The sequence below is a fragment of the Dysidea avara genome, chromosome 3 (assembly GCF_963678975.1).
Source record: "Dysidea avara chromosome 3, odDysAvar1.4, whole genome shotgun sequence".
Lineage (NCBI taxonomy): Eukaryota > Metazoa > Porifera > Demospongiae > Dictyoceratida > Dysideidae > Dysidea > Dysidea avara.
The window spans coordinates 24,059,801-24,080,881 of NC_089274.1; the positions used below are offsets into that span (position 1 = coordinate 24,059,801).

At 39.3% G+C, this 21,081-nt stretch overlaps 2 protein-coding genes across 6 annotated transcripts in view; one reads left to right on the plus strand and one right to left on the minus strand.

The window, feature by feature from the left end:
• LOC136250397 (uncharacterized) lies at positions 1 to 8,856 on the minus strand. Its single transcript, XM_066042600.1, has 2 exons — positions 8,444 to 8,856; positions 1 to 1,794 (listed from the first exon to the last, which is right to left on the minus strand). The coding sequence occupies exons 1-2, from the start codon at positions 8,811 to 8,813 to the stop codon at positions 107 to 109; spliced, it is 2,058 nt and encodes a 685-aa protein (XP_065898672.1). The 5' UTR covers positions 8,814 to 8,856; the 3' UTR covers positions 1 to 106.
• The window catches only part of LOC136250403 (queuosine-tRNA galactosyltransferase-like), a 15,841-nt gene continuing 3,614 nt past the window's right edge, over positions 8,855 to 21,081 (plus strand). For 2 of the 5 annotated variants that reach the window (XR_010698523.1, XR_010698522.1), the window contains exons 1-10: positions 8,855 to 9,020; positions 9,075 to 9,191; positions 16,437 to 16,536; positions 16,600 to 16,664; positions 16,711 to 16,776; positions 18,146 to 18,241; positions 18,307 to 18,402; positions 19,840 to 19,964; positions 20,016 to 20,151; positions 20,197 to 21,010. Coding sequence is in view for 3 of the 5 variants with exons in the window: in XM_066042608.1 (XP_065898680.1) it covers positions 8,970 to 9,020; positions 9,075 to 9,191; positions 16,437 to 16,536; positions 16,600 to 16,664; positions 16,711 to 16,776; positions 18,146 to 18,241; positions 18,307 to 18,402; positions 19,840 to 19,964; positions 20,016 to 20,151; positions 20,942 to 21,010 (921 nt within the window). In the remaining 2 variants the exon portion in view is untranslated. The remainder of the gene's footprint in view (positions 9,021 to 9,074; positions 9,192 to 16,436; positions 16,537 to 16,599; positions 16,665 to 16,710; positions 16,777 to 18,145; positions 18,242 to 18,306; positions 18,403 to 19,839; positions 19,965 to 20,015; positions 20,152 to 20,196; positions 21,011 to 21,081) is intronic. The other 3 variants (XM_066042608.1, XM_066042609.1, XM_066042610.1) reach the window with 2 other exon arrangements.

The following is a 21,081-nucleotide window of genomic DNA, read 5'->3' on the forward strand; positions in this document are numbered from 1 at the left end:
TGCAAAATGTTAAATTTTCTTTACACTTATAAACATTTCTTTACAATCAATACAAAATTATTATGTTCAGATGCTTATGAACACTCTAGTTATAGCTTTAATCATGTCATAAAGTAGGATAAAAACATTTAGTTTGAGACAAAACAAGGTAATTATAATTATAGAAGTATAACATAGTTGACAGTGACAGTGACAATGGTTGAAATGACAATGATAACAGAACATCACTCTCTATGTTGTACTGTTGAATTATAACATACTTAGCACCCTCATCTCTTGCACATGTCAACACATCCATTATTAGCTGCTCAACTGGAGAATGTGTGGATACCACTGTAGTGATATTTGCATGCATTTTGTCTGTAGTACGCAGATGATAACTAACAACGTCAGTAATGTTATTAGTCTCATTTTCCACTACATAAGTGAACACAAAATTTGGTACAGCTGGACACAGAAAATAATGAGAAAATTCTTCTTCACTAGTAAAGACTTGTCTGATCTCAAATTGTGATGAATACTTGTTGACAAAAGCTAATGCACTAGGAACATCTTCTGATGTCATTTTCCTCCAACCAGGTGTTCTGGGAGAGCTTGGGAGTAGATTGTTTGCATGGTAAGTGAAATGGTATGACCAAGCAATGATGGTTGTCACTGGCTTGAGTAAACTTATTTTTCCTGTTCTACAGAACTGATTAATACCATACAAGTTAGCTCTTCTCTGAAGCTCTTTAAGTAGCATGTACTGCATTCGTTTGAATTGATATTTTCTATGACACCATGTTGTTGGACAAACACACATTTTTGATACTTCTCCAATGTTCATAAGAATATGGTGAGCTAACATTACACCTACTAGTTTACCATTAGTTGTTCTAATACCAAATTGCCACTCACTCCTAGTATGGGGATACATTGTAATGTACTGCAAATCTGCAGCCTTTAATTTAGCCCTATGTGTTTTTGAAAATTTTGCCAATTCCTCAACATTACTACTACTTAGCGTAACCCATTGAAATCCTTGTGGTAAAGAGTATGGTTCTTGTCTAACATGTTCTGGTAATGGTTCAATAGGACCAACCTTGCCTACCTCTTGTCCACACCACAAATATGGAAGACCTGCAGCTTCATCTCCTTCCTTACAGACCAGAGACGTGATTGCTAATGATGACAACTCATCATGTTTCCTCTTCATTGAAGTATATGCTCGGTAAACCAGTTCTTGTGGTACCTGCCATGTCAGTTCAACACAACCTGTTTTTATATAGCGTAACACAATTTTCTCATCTCTTGTATCCAATATCTCATATTCTAATATATGTTTATGATTTATTATATCCAGTAAAGTCAATTCATTGGCTTCCTTGTTGAATTTTTCAGTAAAAAACACAGAATTTTTAAGTGGTACAACACTTACATAAGGAAGAATTTCATCTACTCTGCGTGAATAGTGAATTTGCTTAAATTGTTCCAAAAGTGCTTCAGCCTCAGCTGATCCTGATGCACTCACAAGAGCCTGTAGAAGTCTTGTGTCAAACCAGTTCCAATATGGAGACTGAGCAAGCACATCCAACATGTCATCTGATGACTTAGTTGGCTTCAGGTCATCAATTAAACTTATAGGTAGTGTACTATCAATTGTTCGTATTGCTTCATAACAAGCTCTTCGCATTTTCTTGAAGTTCTTTGTCTCTATAATGTCTGTGATATCAGATGTTAACTTGTGATAAGCTGTGTTAATACTACTTGCAGAAAGTGGGACCAGAGCAGTGGAGTACTTGGAATTATCTTTGGCTACATAAATGTAATGATAATTAATAACTAATAAAGTAACAAACCCAGTTGCAAACTACTTTGTTTGCAAGAATCCTGAAATATACAAGCTTTTTTAGTTGCAGTTAAGAATATATACTCTTGTCAGGTATATCGTTAAACAGAGTTTTAAAAGCATGGTACTACTACATCAGTTTGAAGTATACCACAATTTCTTTTTATTTTGTTCTAACATTATAGACTGAGATGTGATGGATTCAAATATAATTTTAAGAACATGCTTTTCTGGAAGTACTTTATTGCTCTATTAGAGTACTTAAAATTAAATTCTATTAGAATATATTGAAGGGTTCTCAGTTCCACTCCTAGAAATATGATTTCACCCAGATTTCATTCGGAGTGACTGTAGCTTAGCCTTCTTAGCTAACCAAAGGAGGATTCAGTTCCCTAGTCACCTCATTCCAGGGCCGGAGGAAGGAAAATTGAGTTGGTCAGGCCATTGTAGATGTTGAAATTGCTTCTGATATGAATGGTGTTGTCTGAGAGAGGAGTTGCTGTGAAGTGTGAAGCACAAGGGGTCTCAGGTATGCTATTTCAGGGATATTGCACTGCTGGCTACATAAATATGCTCAAATCACCTATTGTTCTTCAGACTTCCTATACTATATAGGTAGGTACAGTAGGACCTCGATTATCTGAATCTCAATTATCTGAACAGTATAAGTGACTGCTGTATTAGAGTATTTTGTCTTTGGCTGAATGTTGTATTAGAGGAAGTGCACGTTCTACTAGAATGTTGATCTGTATATAAATGAATGGGCTACATTTCACTTATCCGAACACTTTTATGATTGAACTGACATGCAGTGTCTATTGTGCATTGACAGCAAGCAAAGTTCATGTCAATAAACATTCATAACTCCGTGGATATTTATCAGATTCACAGCAAACGCAGAGCGTTAATTTATACACTCTTCATTTGCACTGAATTTCAGAGTTATACGTTTGTATTTTATAACAATCTTTGTTGCAAAAAGAAATCAAAGCCTCTGTAGACCCCCTATGGCTTAAAGAAAAAAAATCTAAATTTTGAATATCCATATCTTGCAAATTGACTTATTATTAATTTTCTGTGCAGTCTATCCTTCCTGGTGGACAGCTATAATGCAAAAATGGTGTGCTTTGGGGAACAGGCCATGGAGCTATGCATGCATGAAAATGCTTTCATGGTGTGACGTGCTAGCTTTCTTGGCTGCACGACACACTATCATGTGTCTTGAAGACATGAACCTGCACATAATACATTAGAAAAACCAATGGTGCCAGGCTTATTGTTTTCGTCAGAAAATGTGCCCCAACTATCAACTACTGAAATAGCGAAGTGGCTGTTTTTAGCTATGTTCAGCCCATTAAACAGCATTACAAAGAACACTACAAAAGGACCTCTGCAATCAATCTAGTCACAACAGAAAACTTGAATGATTCCCACTACAAACATAGGGAAGCCATCACATGACAGCCCTGTGAAATGACACCTTGTGCTGTCAGCAAAGATAAATGGGACACAAAGGAGGACACAGAAAAATCAATGAAGCATGCATTTTACATACTGCAGTGTGTAAAAAAAGCACCTGTTGGGCTGAAGTGATGTCAAACTGTGAAAATATCAAGCCTATAGCCGTAGCTGTTAACAAGGTACAATTGTTTGAAGGCATCAGTCAATCAGTCAGTAGGAGAGTCCTCTCAATATACAGTACAGTAGTAACTGTATATTAGGGATCATGGAGGCTAGAAAAAAAACATATTGACCAGAAATCAGCCTCACAATAGCACCTTGGCAGTATTGTTTAGGTAGAATCAAGCCCAAAAGTGTCTCCAGAACAGCCAAAAACACTTCAGATAAGTTGCTATGGAATTTTAAAACATTTTTATTCGGTGGAATTTTCTGCTGACTGACTAGTGCCTTCAGACAAGCGTAACTCAATAATGGCTAAGGCTATGGGCTTGATTATTTTCATTGTTCCATGTCACTTAAGCCTGACGGGTGCCTTTTGGCATACCACAGTACACACAGTGCATGCATTATGGATTTACCTTTGTCCTCTTTTGCGTTTCGCTGACAGCCAAAGGTGTCGATTCACAGTAGCTTGATGGCTTCCCTATGTTTGTAAATTCAAATCATCCGTATTTTCCGTGGTGACTGCAGAGGCGCTTCTCCTACTGTACTTTGTTAGTAACACTGTGTAATGGGCTGAACATAGCTGAAAATGAAGCACAATGACCACTTCACTTTCGATTCAGTAATTGATATAGTTGGAGAGCACGAATCATCCGTATTTTCCGTGGTGACTGGATTGATTGCAGCATGATTACAGAGCCCTTCTCCTACTGTTCTTCGCTTGTAGCACTATGTAACGGGCTGAACACAGCTGGAAGTGAGGCATAATAGCCTCTTCACTTTCAAGTTAGTAATTATTGATAGTTGGGGCACGCATTCAGACGAAAACACTGATTAACTCAGGCTGACACCATTTTTTTTCTTTTGAAGCGGTATGCAGGAGTTCACCAGCCATAATAACAAGTAGCTCAAAAAAATTGGAATTTTCAACTAGAGAAGGGACCATCATCGCACATCAATAAAAAGTACTGAAACAAGCTGGAGTAGTGCACAATATTAAGTCATAGTAAAACAATAAGAAGTGTTATATCCCTACTGTGTTCCAAGATACCATGGAAATGCACAGTAGGGATATAACACTTCTTATTGTTTTACTCACTTTTTGCTGTCAGCAAAGATGAATGGGACACAAAGGAGTCCATGAAGAATGCATTGTATGTACTGCGGTATGCCAAAAGGCACCTCTTGGGCTGCAGCGACGTCGAACAGTGAAAAAATCAAGCCCATAGCCTTAGCCGTTATCAAGTTATGCTTGTCTGAAGGCATTAGTCAGTCAGTTACTCAGTCAGTAGAAAATTCCGTCGAATATTTTTTTAAAATTCCATAGCAACTTGCTGAAAGTGTTTCGGGTCGATTTGAAAACTTGTTTGGGCTTAGTTTTACCTAACCAATACTGCCTCATCGTCGTCTAGGAAAATTAAGGCTGTTTTTTGGGTGATGTTATTTCGTGGGCCACGCCTACTCCTTTGTGGTCCCTACTATATATCGTAATGTATGATGTTACAAAAAGTAACAAACAAGTAGGGACCCGCCTATTATGCTCATAATTTTACCTATTATGCTATGCTGCACTGCTCAAAAACTTACCTATTATGCTTAAAGTTATGCTCAATACTTACCTATTATGCTCAAATTATGCCCAATTATTTATACCTCAGTTCTCATGCTCTGCTAATAATTTCTAGTTTATGGATAAATAATAAGTGGCTGAAGCACAAACTTACTTGTCAAAATGTATACCACAGAAAGATCGATATACTCTAATAGAACAGTCAGTTATGTGATTGTTCTATCAGAGGTACTGACTGTTCTATTAGAATATATCGATCTTTCTGTGATAGCTACTTTGATAAGCAAGAATTCATACTATTACACAAATATTCTACCTATTATGCTAGCATTATGCTCAATGCTTTCAGGCACCTATTATGCCCATAATTATGCCAGCATAATCGGCGGGTCCCTACAAACAAGTATAAAGAAAAATTATTAATTTTAAGATTGATTTAATAGCGATAATCCAAAAAAGTAGGGAAACAAGGAAGGTCGCCTACACCTGCAGATATACTAGTGGACATTTAATCCTTAATTCAGTCTGTGGATAAGTGCCAACTTGTCAACACATTTTACTGAGTAAAATTTTCACACCTTTAATTCAGTCCTCATTACATTACATTCAGTACATTATAGTCTAACAAATCCAATGCATAACACTCATGAATCAACACCTTAAAGCAGTGTTATTTAATGGAGCACAAAAGAGGACAAAGATACGTAAGTCCATGATACAAGCCATCACAAGTTAGTACTAATGATGAGTTATGCTTGGTTGGAGACTAATGATGAGTTATGCTTGGTTGGAGGTATCATCCAGATGATCAGTCATTTATAAACAATAGAAAAAAATTGGTAGAACAAAAATTTTAATAGCCTATTTCTAAAGGCTTGACACAACATGTCGTTGTGAAGGTAAGATTTTTAGCTGATGAGATTTTTAGCTGATGAATATTTGGCGGGAACTAAAACCGTAGATAGTATATACCTCAGACACTGGTGGTACAGTGAAACCTGTGTATTAAGGACACCTTGGGACCGACCGGACCTGATTATCAAGGTGTATTTTCCAGGTCCATTTACATGTAAAGGGATATGGAGCCATTACAAATGTCTAGATTACACATCCTCATGATCAAGTGTCCTGATAAACAAGTTCCACTGTAAATCAAAAATTATTAATTTAAAAATGAAGTAGGGATCCAAGTGATAAAAAGTAGTGAAACAAGAGATGAATGATGGTATTACAGCATAGCTCAGTAGGAAATCCCTACATTGGCATGTTAAAATCATTTTGTACAATGCCAAAGTAGGGATTTTCCCATTGAGCTACCATCATTTATATAATATTGTTTCATCGCTTGGACCCCTACTTCATTTATAAGTTTAGCTCTTTGTTATACTATACACATGTGACTGTTCTATTAGGGTGACTGCTGTATTAGAGTATCTCAAGTCAGCCAGGGGGTGTTCCTCTATTGTCATTGTGATAGCATTATGAATACAGTTAGGTCAATAATAACAGGACATGTCATAGTGATAGATTGTTAAGAGATGTAGTCTCGGTGCTCAGTTGCTATTAATCAACCAAGATTGGGTTAACTAATTAATAGGCGTGGCATTGAATTTATCGTGAAGTTACAGGTATCTATTGAGTGTAAGTGCTTAAATAAGTTTGCAGCGTCTAAATATGCTGCTCAAAAGAAAGTGTTGATAGGGAAAATTAATGCCTCGATATAGTTTCATTGTGCAACAACAACAAGACAATGAGCCTGATTGAAGATAAAAGGAAAGACATGTGCAAAGGGCACAAATTAGTCGGAACCCCAAAAGGCACATCCCACTGGTGAGTTTGTTATTGTAGCTAAAATGGTGGCTGTGCACTGCTTTGTTTGGCCTCTAGCCTTGTGACTGTGGTCAGGCAGGTAGGCAGGCAGTTAAAATCTGAGTTTTAACGATTGTTTTGAAATTCTACATCTGACTGCCAATTAGCGTTTTCTTGTTTTTAATGCAGTATTAGATGTTAGATGGACTAATTCTATTCCGTAAAGGCAATTTTCATTGCATAAGATGTTTCTAGGACGATTTTAAAGGTGGAATTTTAGACGGCGTGCATCATTTTTGGGGAATCCCTATATAAAACGGTACTACTGTACTGTTTTATCTGTGATGTGTGTGTAGATTTTCAGGAGCATATCCTAGTCTCGCATGGCCAGACCGCTTTTTCTCCACAGGGCGCTTATCAATTGGAAATTATAAGCACCTGCTTCAAAATGGGTCTGGAACAGTTAGCATAGGCAACTCGTTTCTAACACCCCCAACCACTACGGAGGGTGTTAATGAATTCCAACAAGCCTTCAACATAGCCCACAAACACCCAATATTCGAATTCTATGTCTTCTCAATTTTCAACAGAAAGATTTCAAGTTGTGCCGTGACATTTTAGAGCGGCAAATACCGTGAGGAGAATCAACTAGTCCCGAAGGAGAAAATGGTATGGTTTAAAACACAATATATGTTTACCTGTTTAGGCAGTGTCAGTCGCTTTTGTCACCAAATTGCTCTATGCCCTTACTCCGAGTGGCACACTGTGCAACTCAACTAGACTGAACAAGTGCCAAAAAGATTTAGAATTCGAATATTGAATGTTTGTGGGATGAGTTGTGGGTGAAGGCTTGCTGGAATTCATTAACACCCTCCGTAGTGGTTGGGGGTGTTAGAAACGAGTTGCCTATCAGTATGCTAGACCCTTTTTCGAAGTAGGCGCTTATAATTTCCAATTGATAAGTACCGTGCGGAGAAAAAGCGGTCTGGCCACGCAAGACTAGAGCGGATCCAGGAGCTGGGAAGGGGAGGGGCACAAATAGGCTAAGTTGTAGGTAGTTGAGCAAGGGGGTGTCATGCAGGTACACACTGTTAGGTAGATCTGCAACTGCAGTCAAAGTATTGATCCGCTAAAATTTTGCTTTGACCGGTGACTTAGCAACGATACTTCATTACTTTTCAATTGTGGATTGGAAATTTTTTATTCTTGACCATTGACTGGCATGAATTTGGTGGCCTTGACGTTTGATTTAGACTTTGACCGCAGTTGTAGATTATGAGTGCCTGTGTGTCACCCCCTTGCTAGGGCGAACAAATTCTGTTGTTCAATAGTTTTGAAGCAGCAAATAATCACTTCTTAGTAGTTGGATATTTGCCATTTTGGCCTTTGCAGATGGCTTGAAAACTGTTTACAAGACTATAAAGGTCTTAATATCACTATGATAATTATATTTAGAGGATTTTGGCCCAAAAAATAGGGTTTAATATTTCAGCCAAAAACGTATGGGGGGGTTGCCCCAAATTCCCTATTCTGGATCCACTATCAATTTTAGTCAACCAATCAATTAGGGATTATAGGCTGCCCAAACACTAGCGTAGATTACTACTTAATACCTTTCGAAAAGAGTTTAATCGGATCTGAAGTCGGATCTGGGGCTGTTGATGGTTGACCACACATGGACATCCTGATCTTCCCAACTAAATGCTTCACTGTAGGATCATCACTTTTCTCCATTATCATTAACATCTCGTCAAATAATTCAGTGTAGTCGATCTTCAGACTAGGATTGATCACATTATCGAGAAGGTATTTGGACTTCTCTATTTGTGTACTCGAAGAATCGATCGTTCTCTTGTGATCTTCAGACAACAACTTTTTGGAATACAAAGTAGAAACCAAGAGATTCATTGGTAACACTTCCAGGAGGTTTGAATAATACTCCGTAAATGCGTCTTTAGCAGTCTTGGTGTCGGTCTTGGCCATTTTGAGTTTGCGAGCGTTTTGTAAAACTGACACGCCCCAATTTGATCACGTGATAAATTTATTATTAAATTTATTATCTGATTTATCCAAAGAGGAAGGGGTGGCATATAATAGTGTACAGCACACCAACTGAGGACTCAAGGGCGATAAAACTCGATGCCCTTAATGGACGATGTTTCCACCCAAAGTTCCAGCCATCCTACAGTGGTCAGTTTACAATGTCACCAATACGTGATATATAACACACCCCGTCTCTTCCAGTCAGTAGTGATGACGGTAAGGAATGGGGAACAATGGTTGGACGAGTCACTATCATCGCTGCTCAATCAGACCTACACTGGACACATGGAATTGTCAGTATATAATGATGGATCAACAGTGAGTAAATATATATAATATTGCTAGTTACTACTAGCATGTGCTGGTTTGTGCCCAGACCACTTTTTTTGTGTGAGCTCCCACACAACAAAAAAAGCAGTCTAGGTCGAGACTAGGTGTACATGTGGTTGATCATGCAATGAGAGTACCTAGTCATTACCGTATATGTAAAAATTTTCAAGGTGGAAAATTTTCATAGATCACCTTTCACCTACTTTCAAAAGCGTCCATCCTATGGCTACACAATTTACGTCATTCTACTTGTGATGTAACAGAGATTATATAATGATACCTGGGGTTTTACCCTAATGCTAAATGGTGAGGCCAAAACTAGCCGGAAAACAACTTTCGGTAAGACAACACACAAACCCTTTACATACCTTTATAAAATGGTTGATAATTCAATGGTGGTTGCTCCTATCACCTTGCAACAACTTCCATTCGATTCTCTGTTAAATTTTGTATCAGGCCATATAAGACTCACGTGAGTAAACCCACAATCAAAATTAAACATGTGGAAAGAATTTGAAACACGGAGACTCGACTTGTCACTGTTCATCACTTCATAACAAGTAAGCCACTGTACTTACAGTGTTCATTTAACCTTCTCCAAGTAGCCCAGTGAGTAGACTTAATTGATTTATATTCGTAGGGTTTAAGAATTAAGTTATCCCACCTAGTGTCGCCATGCGTGCCCATATTGTGTAAATACGCATTCCCCAAAAGTTCTCTGCAGGTTTTAAGGGCTAATAGTATGGTACAGAGTAGTTGCACATACAAATACTTTTCCAGTGTTCTTAAAATAAGCATGCGGGAACTAAGAAACCATGCTCTTGCTTCCATGCTGCATATTTTAGAACCTAATACTCATAATGTTGTACAGTAGGTTGTTATTGTTGCCATTTGCCTAACATACAGACCAATTTAAAGTACACGATGATGTCACATGAAATCACTCTATTGTCATAATTTGTTATTACAAACTCATTATGTACATGTAAAGGGATTGACTAACCTCAAAATTGTCCCGCCCACCTGGTCAGTGACCACAGTATTTGATGTCAAAAATTAGTTCCAGTAATGTTTCTTCTAACTCATGCTCCAAAAATTCAAAGTTGTATTAGTTAACTAAGCAGAGGTGTCACAATAAAATTTAAAGTAAGGGAGCTAAACAGGGTGTGTCCCCAGACTCCTTAGAAAGTGCATATTCAGTGAGCTTTAAAAATTAGCCTTTTGAGATTGAATTTCATAACTAAAGTTTGATTTTATTTAGTACATGACTGCTCTATTAGAGTATTTCAATCTTTAAAAGTGAAGGGACTAAGCCTCTAAAATAAGAGTGAGGGACTTCTAGCCCCAGTTCTGTTGCTACGCCTATGTAGCTAAACCATTTTGGTGATGATAGTTCCTCTGTATGGACTGGTGGATGTGTTCATAGTGAGTCAAGCCATGAAAACATAAATGCCAAATATATTGTTTCTTTGAAAGCCAAGTTACGAATAAAACCAATCTGTTTAAAACTACATAGAGTATATTCTGTTCAATTGCATACATCTCAAAACACACTGACTACAACAAGTTTCATCAAGATCATACTCCTCTACTATTATATTATTTTGTGTTGATTTCTTTAATGTTTTATTTGTATGTCAACCTACCAACTCTAGACTCTTGAGATTTGATTTTTGACAACTAATCAATTTGAAGTGGCCATACCATAGACTCTGGTTATTAGGCGCATGCGCTTATAATTTTTGGAGGAATTATTTGTGAAATTTACTATGCTTGCTAAGCATATGCGTTTATAAATTACGATAAGGAATTTCTACTAGGAAGGAATTAGTTGTGCCCACTATAGTTTTCAAGTGATTTGAACACCAGTAAATAGTTTGCTTACAGAAATCTTTAGAAGTCAGGTAGCTACAGCTATCGTTATTACAGACAGCAGTAGCTATCTGCTAGACAGGGGCGTCTGATTTGTTCTGACAATTTTTTGCTGCAATTCTATGTAGTACGAGGTTGCAGAGGCGATTTCAACCATATGCCCTTAACAAACAAGTGTTTAGCACAAGTATACCATATGCGCTTAACAGGCAATATGCGCTTAATAACCATGTGTACCTAATAACCAGAGTGCTGCATCGTTTGGACTCTGCCTTTCTGCCTTTGAAAATCTTTTTTCCAATCACTTTTTCATTCCGTACAATCGTATGCTATCTTATTGAAAGTACAAATTTTAGTGCTGGTCAATGAATGGTACATTGTCAACTGTATAGGTGTGCCGTTCATATATACCGGAAGAGAGCAGCACAAACTGAACAATACCCTTGACACAAAAGCACATGTACAATCACGTGATTCTGTTCTAATTAAGGTTACATAGTTAGTGTTACAATAATGTATGCAGTGTTGATATATCTAATGTTACATCACTCCCCCACCAGTTGTAGCTTCCCCACATGGATTAGTGTCGCACAATCATATAGCCTGGCTTAGGGTCTGCGAGTTCTCTGAGGACAGGTGTCAGGTTGCATTACTTTTGCCACAACTGGTGGTGCCAAATTGTAGAACTGCTACTCCAGATGTTTGACTAGCTGTAACGTCACTGTAAGAATGTCTATTTGATTTCTGAATTGAGGCTTGCTGTGGTGGTGTGTAACAGAGTTCCAGTCAGTTTCTATGTACCACGAATGTCTGTGTTTTGAATTTTGTAATTGACAACACCCGGTTTATCTAACACAGTGTAGGGGCCCTTCCATAAGGATGCAAGCTTCTTTGTTCTTCCCTGTGGTATCGCAGGATTGTATAACCAGACTTGGTCATCCACTTGGAATTCTTCTGCAACTTCATGACGATCATGTAGAGATTTTCGCTGGGCTTGTTGTAGCTGCAGTTGCTCTCGGACAATAGACCGAGACATTCTCATTTGCTGATGAGCTGCTTGCACAAACTGGGGGTAAGATTTCATCTGGCTTGTCTGTACTCGGTTAAGCATCAAGTCAATAGGGAGTTGTGGCGAACAGCCAAACTTAAGGTGGTATGGTGTGAAGTTGGTAGATTCATGAACTGCAGTACGGTAAGCAAAGAGGGCTTTGGGCATTTGCGAATCCCTATCGTTTGGTCACTGTCCACTATAGTTAGGCAGAATTGCTTCAACCGTCTGGTTAAATCTCTCTACTTGACCATTGCCCTCGGGATGGTATGCTGAAGTTCTCATGGTTGCAATGCCTAACAACTGGCAAAGGGATTGGATGACAGCACTACGGAAGTTTTCCCCCTGATCACTGTGATACAAGTCGGTGCTCCATATCGACAAACTACCTCGTTTAGCATGATGGTGGCTAAAGTGTTGGCCATGACATCTTTCAACAGAAATGCTTCAACCCATTTGGTGAACAAGTCAGTGATAACTAGGATGTATTTGTTTCCTTGTGAGGAGGTTGGAAGGGGCCCCATTATATTCCAGGATAGTTTCTCGAAGGGTCTAGATGAACTGATAGTGCCCAACGGTGCTGGTGGATTTGGTTGTGGGGGGTTACGCCTTTGGCATTTGTCACACTGCTTCACCCAGGACTCCACAGTTTGTTCATATCCAGGCCAGTAGAAACGGGTCTTAACATAGCCTAGGGTTTTCTTTACACCGAGATGGCCAAGGTGATCATGTACCTCCCTAAGCACCACATCCGTAAGACTGGCAGGAACAACCAACTGTGTGTGAGTCAGCTGAGTAGTTACTTCCTTGAATTCATGACAGATGATGTCATCCTTAATAAAACACTTCCTCAGGCCGGGAGGGCACCCACGAGGGACAGTCCCTTGTTTGGTATGTTGCTTCAGGACAGCAAGGTCTGGGTCATTGATTTGTGCATTCTTGAGAGTGTCAGGGTTAGCCAGTGAGATGTCATCTACTGTAGTTAGCAAATTTTCCGAAACTGGGGGTATTCTGGAGAGTGCATCAGCATTGGAGTTACTAGCACCACTCTTGTACTCAAATTGGAAGTTGAATTGTTGCAGGTATAGCAGCCAGCGGGCAAGGCATCCCCCAGTGTCTTTAGTCCTTTAAGTGAAGTTAAGGGGTTATGGTTAGTCAGCAGTTTAAACTGGAATCCATACAAGTATGGGTAAAACTCCTTTACTGAGCTAACCACAGCAAGCACCTCCTGTTCAATAGTGAAATAATTCCATTCAGCCTTTTGTAGTTGTCGGCTCCAGTATGCAATGACTTTCTCTTGGCCGTCCTGCACCTGGCTAAGGACACCTCCAATTGCATAGTCTGAAACATCAGTCGCAACTATAAAAGGGATTTCGAATCAAGGAAAAGCTAAGACTGGTGGGGTGATTAGCTTGGTTTTGAGAGTATTGAATGCATTATCACACTCTGATGTCCAATTAAAAGCCTTAGTGTTCTTGCAAAGGAGCCGATGGAGGGGCTCTGGTATTGCTGCATAAGAGAGAATAAAATGATGATAGTAATTTGACAACCCTATGAACTGCTTGACCTCCTTGCTGGTATGAGGGGTTGGGTACCTGGCTGCTGATGTTAGTTTAGCCTTGTCTGGTGCAATTCCTTAGTTGGAGATAATGTGACCCAAGTAGGTAACATGTGTCTTGGCGAAATGACACTTCTCTGGTTTCAGCTTTAAACTGGCAGTTCTGAGGCGGTCAAAGATGGAAGATAGTTGGATTAAATGGTCGGCAAAATTTGAACTGAACACAATGATATCATCTAAATAGATTAAACAGTGCATACCCGATAGTCCGGCCAAAGTACTTTCCATCAGGCATTGAAATGTGGCTGGAGCATTGGTAAGGCCAAAGGGCATGACATTAAATTCAAAGTGCTCCTTTGATTTGGAAAATGCTGTTTTCTCTTTGTGTGTGGGGTCAACTTCTACCTGCCAATAGCCAGAAGCTAGGTCTAACGTTGTGAAGAATGTTGAGCCAGCCAGAGTGTCAAGGGTGGAGTCTATCCGTGGTAAGGGATAAGTATCATGGTGAATGACATCATTAAGCTTACGGTAGTCCACACAAAATTTCCATGACCCATCCTTTTTCCGGACTATGACAACTGGTGAACTCCACGGGCTAAAACTCTGTTGAATGACTCCCTGTTGTAGCATCTTATGTACGTCTGTATCAGTTGCATCCTGTAGGGCTACTGGCTGGCGACGCACAGGTTAACGGATGGGAGGACCCTCTGTATAAATTGTGTGCTTTGCTATTGACGTGTGTCCAAGGGGCTGATCTTAAGTAGCAAACAATCGCTGTACTGATGTGGCAGTGCAAGTAGCTCTTGCTGTTGGTCAGGGGATAGGTCTGAGTCTGTCAAGTCAATGTTAGGGGGGACAGGTTGAGGTAAAAATGGTTGTTCAGTGGATTCTACCATGAGCAATTCTGACAGTGGTGTGATGTTACCAACCTTGGTACCCTTATAGATGGTGATTGCTGCTGGACTGATGTTCATTATCTGAATATAGGCATGGTCACCCCTCACAATTGAGCTAAGGGTTCTGGGAGCTATGAGATATTGTGGCAGTTTAATATTCTCAGATGGCTCAATTAGAATGCTGTTAAAATCATGCTGCCTCCATCACTGGGTAGCGAAACATCAACTAACTGGACTGTTCAGCCTGGGCTAGTAACATTCTTTAGAGCAGATATCACCACATTGCTAGAGGGCTGAATGGTATTGGCTATATCATGTGTCAGAGTGAATGGTATATTATGGCCTTTAATCACGGACTACATTATTATGTTTTTAATCAATTATGACTTCATGTGTGACAAGGTAATCAGCTCCCAACAGACAATCAACAGTTAATGCACTAACAATAGTGAATACTTGTTCACTCTAAAAGCTCCCTTTCTTCATTGGAATCTTAATCTGTCTCACCACATCCAGAGGGGTGTTCCGTTTGCTCCCACTGGCACTGCTTTAGCTTCAGTAATCCTGTCTCGAAACTCACTTGGGAGGGTGTTCAGCCGTATCACTGACATCGCCGTCCCAGAGTCTAATAAAATAGTTACAGGTGAGTGACCAATCAGACTGTTAATTCTTAAAATGGTGTTAATACTATAGCACTCACTGTTGTCTGTCTGCCGTGGGTGGTGGAATAAGGGTGACGAGGCCAGCTGGCGTCCACCTTTGGGGCTGGCCGATTGAAGTTTAAAGGACAGTACGGCATAGATGATCCTCCTCCCCCCATTTATAGCAAGGGTCAATGCAGCAATTCCTGTGTTTTCCACGATTTCGGGGTTGTAAGCAAAACCTTCAGCCTGTTGACGAGGTCCAGTCTGGGTTTGCTGTATTGCCAGCTCCAGAGACTCTAGCCGCTTGGTCAAGGTGTCTACAAGTGTGGCAGTGTTCGATTCCTCTGAGGTCTTCTGGGTCCGCTCAATAGTGTGGACAGAATCATCCTCCCCACCAAACTCCAAGACATATTCAATAGCTGTGGCATCCTTGACAGCTGCAGCAAAATTGGCCGGTTTTTCTCGTAGCAACAACTGCCGACCTATTTCTGGCCAGAGTCCTGTGAGAAATCTCTGTAACAAGACTGCTGAAGTCATCGTTTCCCCTGGGTATCCACTTTTAAAAAGCTGAAGATGCGAAATCAGTCACTTTCTCACCCTGACCTTGGTTGCGTTGATCAAAATTCTTGGAAGCAATCGATGGGTCTTCCTTCTTGCCAGCTCTATCTTCCAATGCTGCCTTCAGCAACTTCATATCGCCCTTAACGTCATCCTCGAACTCCACGTAGTAATCAATCAGTTTGCCCCTCAACAGCATTGGTATGACTGTGAGCTGTTTAGCACTGCACCATTCCTTGGCTGTGGCGACAAACTCGAAACAGATCCATCCTCATTTCAGATCCTCCGCTACTAGTTCCGGGAGTGGCAGTTCCAGCTGCGCCATAGTAGACAATGTCTCAGACGTCCAAACTAGGATTACACACAGGGAAACAAATATACTAGCTTCGATCAGATTGCCTGAGTAGGTACCGTTTACGGTATTAGCAACAAATTCCGTCCCACGGTACCAGGGTAATCGCTTAGGAAACACTCCTGTCACCAATGTAGCATTCTTATAAACCGGAAGAGAGCAGCACAAAACGAACAATACCCTTGACACAAAAGCACACGAACAATCACATGATTCTGTTCTAATTAAGGTTACATAGTTACATAGTTAGTGTTACAATAATGTATGCAGTGTTGAGTAAGTTCGATATATCTAATGTTACATAGGACAAGACAGTGGAGATACTAAAGGTCTGGTCATTTCGACTGGAGGAACGTCACATCAGTGTAGTGTTGAATGGACACAACAATGACTCACCCAAGGGGGGTAAGGATGACACACAATTTACCTATAGACTTGTACACTAACAATACATTTTGTCTTGTATAGTTGGACATGGTAGGAATGAAGCTATTCTGCAGAGTAGAGGACGATATTTATGCTTCTTGGATGCTGTAAGGAGGAATGTATGATATTACCAGTTTGCACAGTGTGATGTAGGATGACATCATGGCTCCAGAAAGGATTGAACTACAACTTAAGATGGCCGAGACTCATCCCAACACTGTAAGTCTATCAAGTTAATAGTAACTCCTATGGGGTGTGTATGTGTGTGTGTGCACAATTAGTCTGTACATATACAGTGTACTCACACATATCATAATATTATGTGTGGTTGTGCTTGGCAATAACTTGACAAAAACATGAACCCTCACAAATCCGACCTCCCCTGGGACCAAAGGCTGTTCAGATTACTGAAATGTTCGGATTTGCGAATCATCAATTAACACTGTGTTTTATTTTTATTAACTAAATATGTATGTAAAAGGTCTTCACATACATCAAATTTTACAGTACAGTGTATACATTTTCGTAGTTAAGTTGAATGAAAGTAAGTTTCAAGAGTAAGTTGCTTAGCATTACTGAAAGTGATGGGCAGTGCACTCATCTTTACATTCATACCAAGTTAAACACTTGTCCATAAGTCTAGTCACTTTTTCACTTTAGCTTATCTTCATTCTTTTTAGTGTCACTTACAGCTCATTTGCCAATACCATAATTATTCTTTAGCAATGTTGCTTTAACTTGTTCCTCCAGTAATCTTTTTCAATACCAGAGTTGGAGTCGTTACACTAAAATGTAACTAGTTACATATTACTCGTTACTTTTACACGATGTAGCGCGCTACAGTTACATATTACTTACTGAAAAAAGTAACGAGGTATGTATTACATATTACTCACTACTCTGAGGGCTGCAACTAGTAATAATATTACATATTACATTTGTTTGTTACAAACTATAAAGTATAAGTCTACCCTTCTAAATACAAGTTACCAGCCTACAACTCAAGTGACACGAACGAGACACGTGTTTCTCTGGTGTAGTTCAGCCACAAATACATACTTTGTTGTTGTATCTTGGCCTCAAGGGCACTCCCCATACACTATCATTCTTTGTCCATGCCTATAATGCTATCTCCAGTCTTGTCTGAACTCAAAATGTAATCAATCACTGCCTGGATACAATGCGCCTTAAAAGGAAGTAACACGTTACATTCGTTACAATTTCTGGATGTAATATCCGTTACATATTACTCGCTACTTTGTCATGTAACGCGTTATATTACTTGTTACTGTAAAAGTAATATTATTATGTAACGCATTACATTTGTAACGTGTTACCCCCAACTCTGTTCAATACAATAAACTTTTGTTCAATTGACAAGGCCAAATGTTTTTACTTTTCTTCAGCCATATCCTCAACTTCTTAACCTTATTGCTAGGCATTAATTAGAATTTAGATATATATTTTTGCTAGCTACATGACCCATTCGGATTAGAGAGGGTCGGATTTGCAAGTGTCCACTGTACGATGCTCATCATGTCATGTATTTCATACATAAGGAGTGCTTTCATTACTATTGCTCTTATAGTTGACTGGTAGTTGTTTTGAACGGTTACCAGCTGACTCAACACCTCGATACACAGCCTGGTGTTGTGGACTATCTCAACAACAACTCTACACACAGGTAATAGTTTCTTTTGTACTGAAGGAGTTAGACTATTGTGAAGCTGGTGTATAATTATTGTACAGGCATATACTGCATTTGGTCCTTCCATTATCCAACCAACCTGGTTTTGTGAACGAGCAGTGTTTGATAAAGCTGGTCCATTTAGCATAGCAGGAAAGGTGAGTAACTGATGGTAGTTTGAAGGGTATAGACAGATTTTGATGATGCCAGAGCCTATAGGTACATAAACACTATACAGTGAAACCTGTCTATTCCGGTCATCATAGGGACAAAATTTTCTGACCTCATTAAGGAGGTGGCTGCATTAAGCCGGTCACTTTGTACACAGTTGGCACATGTGGGGATTTTTATAATGGCCGGTTTAGACAGGTGACCTCTGTATGCAGTGACCTGATTAGACAGGTTTCACTGTAGTTGGTAATACAGGGAAGATGTAAAGCGAAGCATACTAGCATGTGAAGTGTGCCAATCTAGCAAGTCTGGGGGCATATTCCAGGAAAATTTTGAAATTAGACTCTCTGAGATTGAATTTGGTAGTGTATTAGAGTGATTGCTCTGTTAGAGTATCTAAATCTTGATATTAATGGTGAGCTTTTACTAAATAATAGTTAGACACAAAGACCAAGGGAACTAAGTGATTTAGTAATGTCAATAGCCTGAGGCTGTAGCGTCCCGAGCGCAGCGAGGGCACTACTAAGGGCCAGAGGGGTTACTAAATTGCTTAGTTCCCGTTAGTCGCGGTGTCTAACTTATTTAGACTGTGGTTTAAAGTACATACCTTTATAGTATAGCCAGAGCATTAGGGTGGGGTGAAAGAGCAATGCAGAACAGCAGAACAGTTTCTTCCTGAAGTCCTTACAGCGTCCACAAAAATAATTATTCAGCCGGTAACCAGAGTAACGGCTAGAGCTACAGTAGATACGCCGCTTACTCTACTATTTGTCCAGAATTATTCGCAGAACACGGAGAAGAATTGTATTACAGTATTATCAAGTACTGCAGTGTACGTTTAATTTTTGTGTTATAATTATTTATCATGTACAAAATTGCTTGAGGGTGGGTTACTAAATGAACATGTGTAGGTGACTAAATGAGCATGTCAGGTGACTAAGTGATTTAGTAACCCTGTAAATGAGCTGTACCATAGTCTAAATACATGTCACCTTTCAATTTTTACACATTATAGAACCTCTGAAAATGAATATGACATTGATTTCAGCAGTTTATTAGAACAACTATTACTGAATACCATATTTACTTGGTTAAACACTACACCTTCAATAGTGGCTGCACTTGAGTGGTACAATGATTGATTTTGAAAATAAGGACTTTAACATTGTTTTCAAGCTTCGAGTGGTGGTCACATTCGAATAGTTATCACATCAATTTTGTGAACTAGGATAATAAACACCACAACATTTAACCAAATAAATATGGTATTTGCCTGACTGCTGTATATATTACTGTGACTGTTCTATTAGAGTATCTCAATCTTGTTGTTTATATATAGAGTGCAATTATTGATGTCTGTAGGCCCGAGGTCTGGCTACACCCCTAGTAGTTGGTAGTTTAAAGTAGATCACTTGATTATTTAGGGTACTCCAGAAGATTTGTTGTTCTTCTATCATCACTTGGAGTTGGGTGGAAAGCTACTAAAAGTAGACAGACCACTGCTAGTATATCGCTATCATAATGATTGTGAGAGTTTTAATGTTAACAGGTAACAAGTGACTGTTTTATTAGAATGTTTTGATCACATAATATGCTATAGGTGGACCATTTGGGATGCAAGAGTCAAAGCCATAGTGAATCATGTGATCTCAAAGTGGGAACAGTTCACCATTTGGAATGCTGGCAAGGAGGGACGTCGGTTGTATCGTTCACTCTGCCACTCTGACCAGCAAAAGGTACTTCCTATAATGTAATTTCCCTGGTGACTGAATTGATTGCAGACTGAGGCACTTCTTGTATTTTGTAGTGAGTGCTGTAAGTAGCACATACCTAAAAATGAAGTGGAATGGCCGCTTCACTTCTCAGGAAATTGATAGACAGGGTGCACACGTTTGTTCACAATTTTTGTAGTGACTGGGTTGATTGCAGAAACACTTCTTGACTCTGCTTCTCGTACTGCTCTTCGTTTGGAATGCTATATAACTGATGGACCAAAATTGAAAATGAAGTGGAATGACTGAGTGCTTTCCTTGATAGTAGATTAGTGGTTGGGGATTAAGTATTTTTATAATGTTAGGCCAGAACCATTCGTTCCTTTGATGCAATATGTGTTGAATCGCCAGTAACAAATTATGTTGCAAGAAGAAGAAAAATTAAGTATGAGGAAAATTATAATTGAGTTGGGATCATAGAAAAGCAATGAAACAAGGTAAGATCCCTGCAGCTATACTAGTGGACATTTAATCCCTGCATGTCTATACTCTGTATATGGAATTAAAATGTCCACTATAGCTACAGGTGTAGATGACCTCACTTGTTTTCATTGCTTTTTATTTCTATGATCCCTACTCAAATATACTATGATAAAGTATTAGGTACGTGTAATACTTTTACTGTACTATACTATTGCAAATAATTTTCCCTTGTATTGTAACCTAATACTGGATCTAATACTGGAACAACCACCACACTTACTGTACTTGGTCACCATATTGAGGTGATCTTATTTCTCTACATACTTCACAGGTGGTAGCATTTTGTGATGTCGATGTGAAGAAGATACACAAAGGCTTTTACATTTATGAAGAGAGTGAGGTGAGTTTGTTTGATGTGTTGTGTATCAGAGAGGGTGGAAGCAGTTTAAGCACCGTTAAAATGCAAAACCC

What these genes read in the sequence shown, in the direction of transcription:
- LOC136250397 (XM_066042600.1), bottom strand. Translation starts at nt 8,813, where the DNA reads ATGGCCAAGACCGACACCAAGACTGCTAAAGACGCATTTACGGAGTAT. An exon ending in GATTAAACTCTTTTCGAAAG is followed by an intron (nt 1,795 to 8,443) that starts GTATTAAGTAGT and finishes ACATTTATGTAG; the next exon opens with CCAAAGATAATTCCAAGTAC.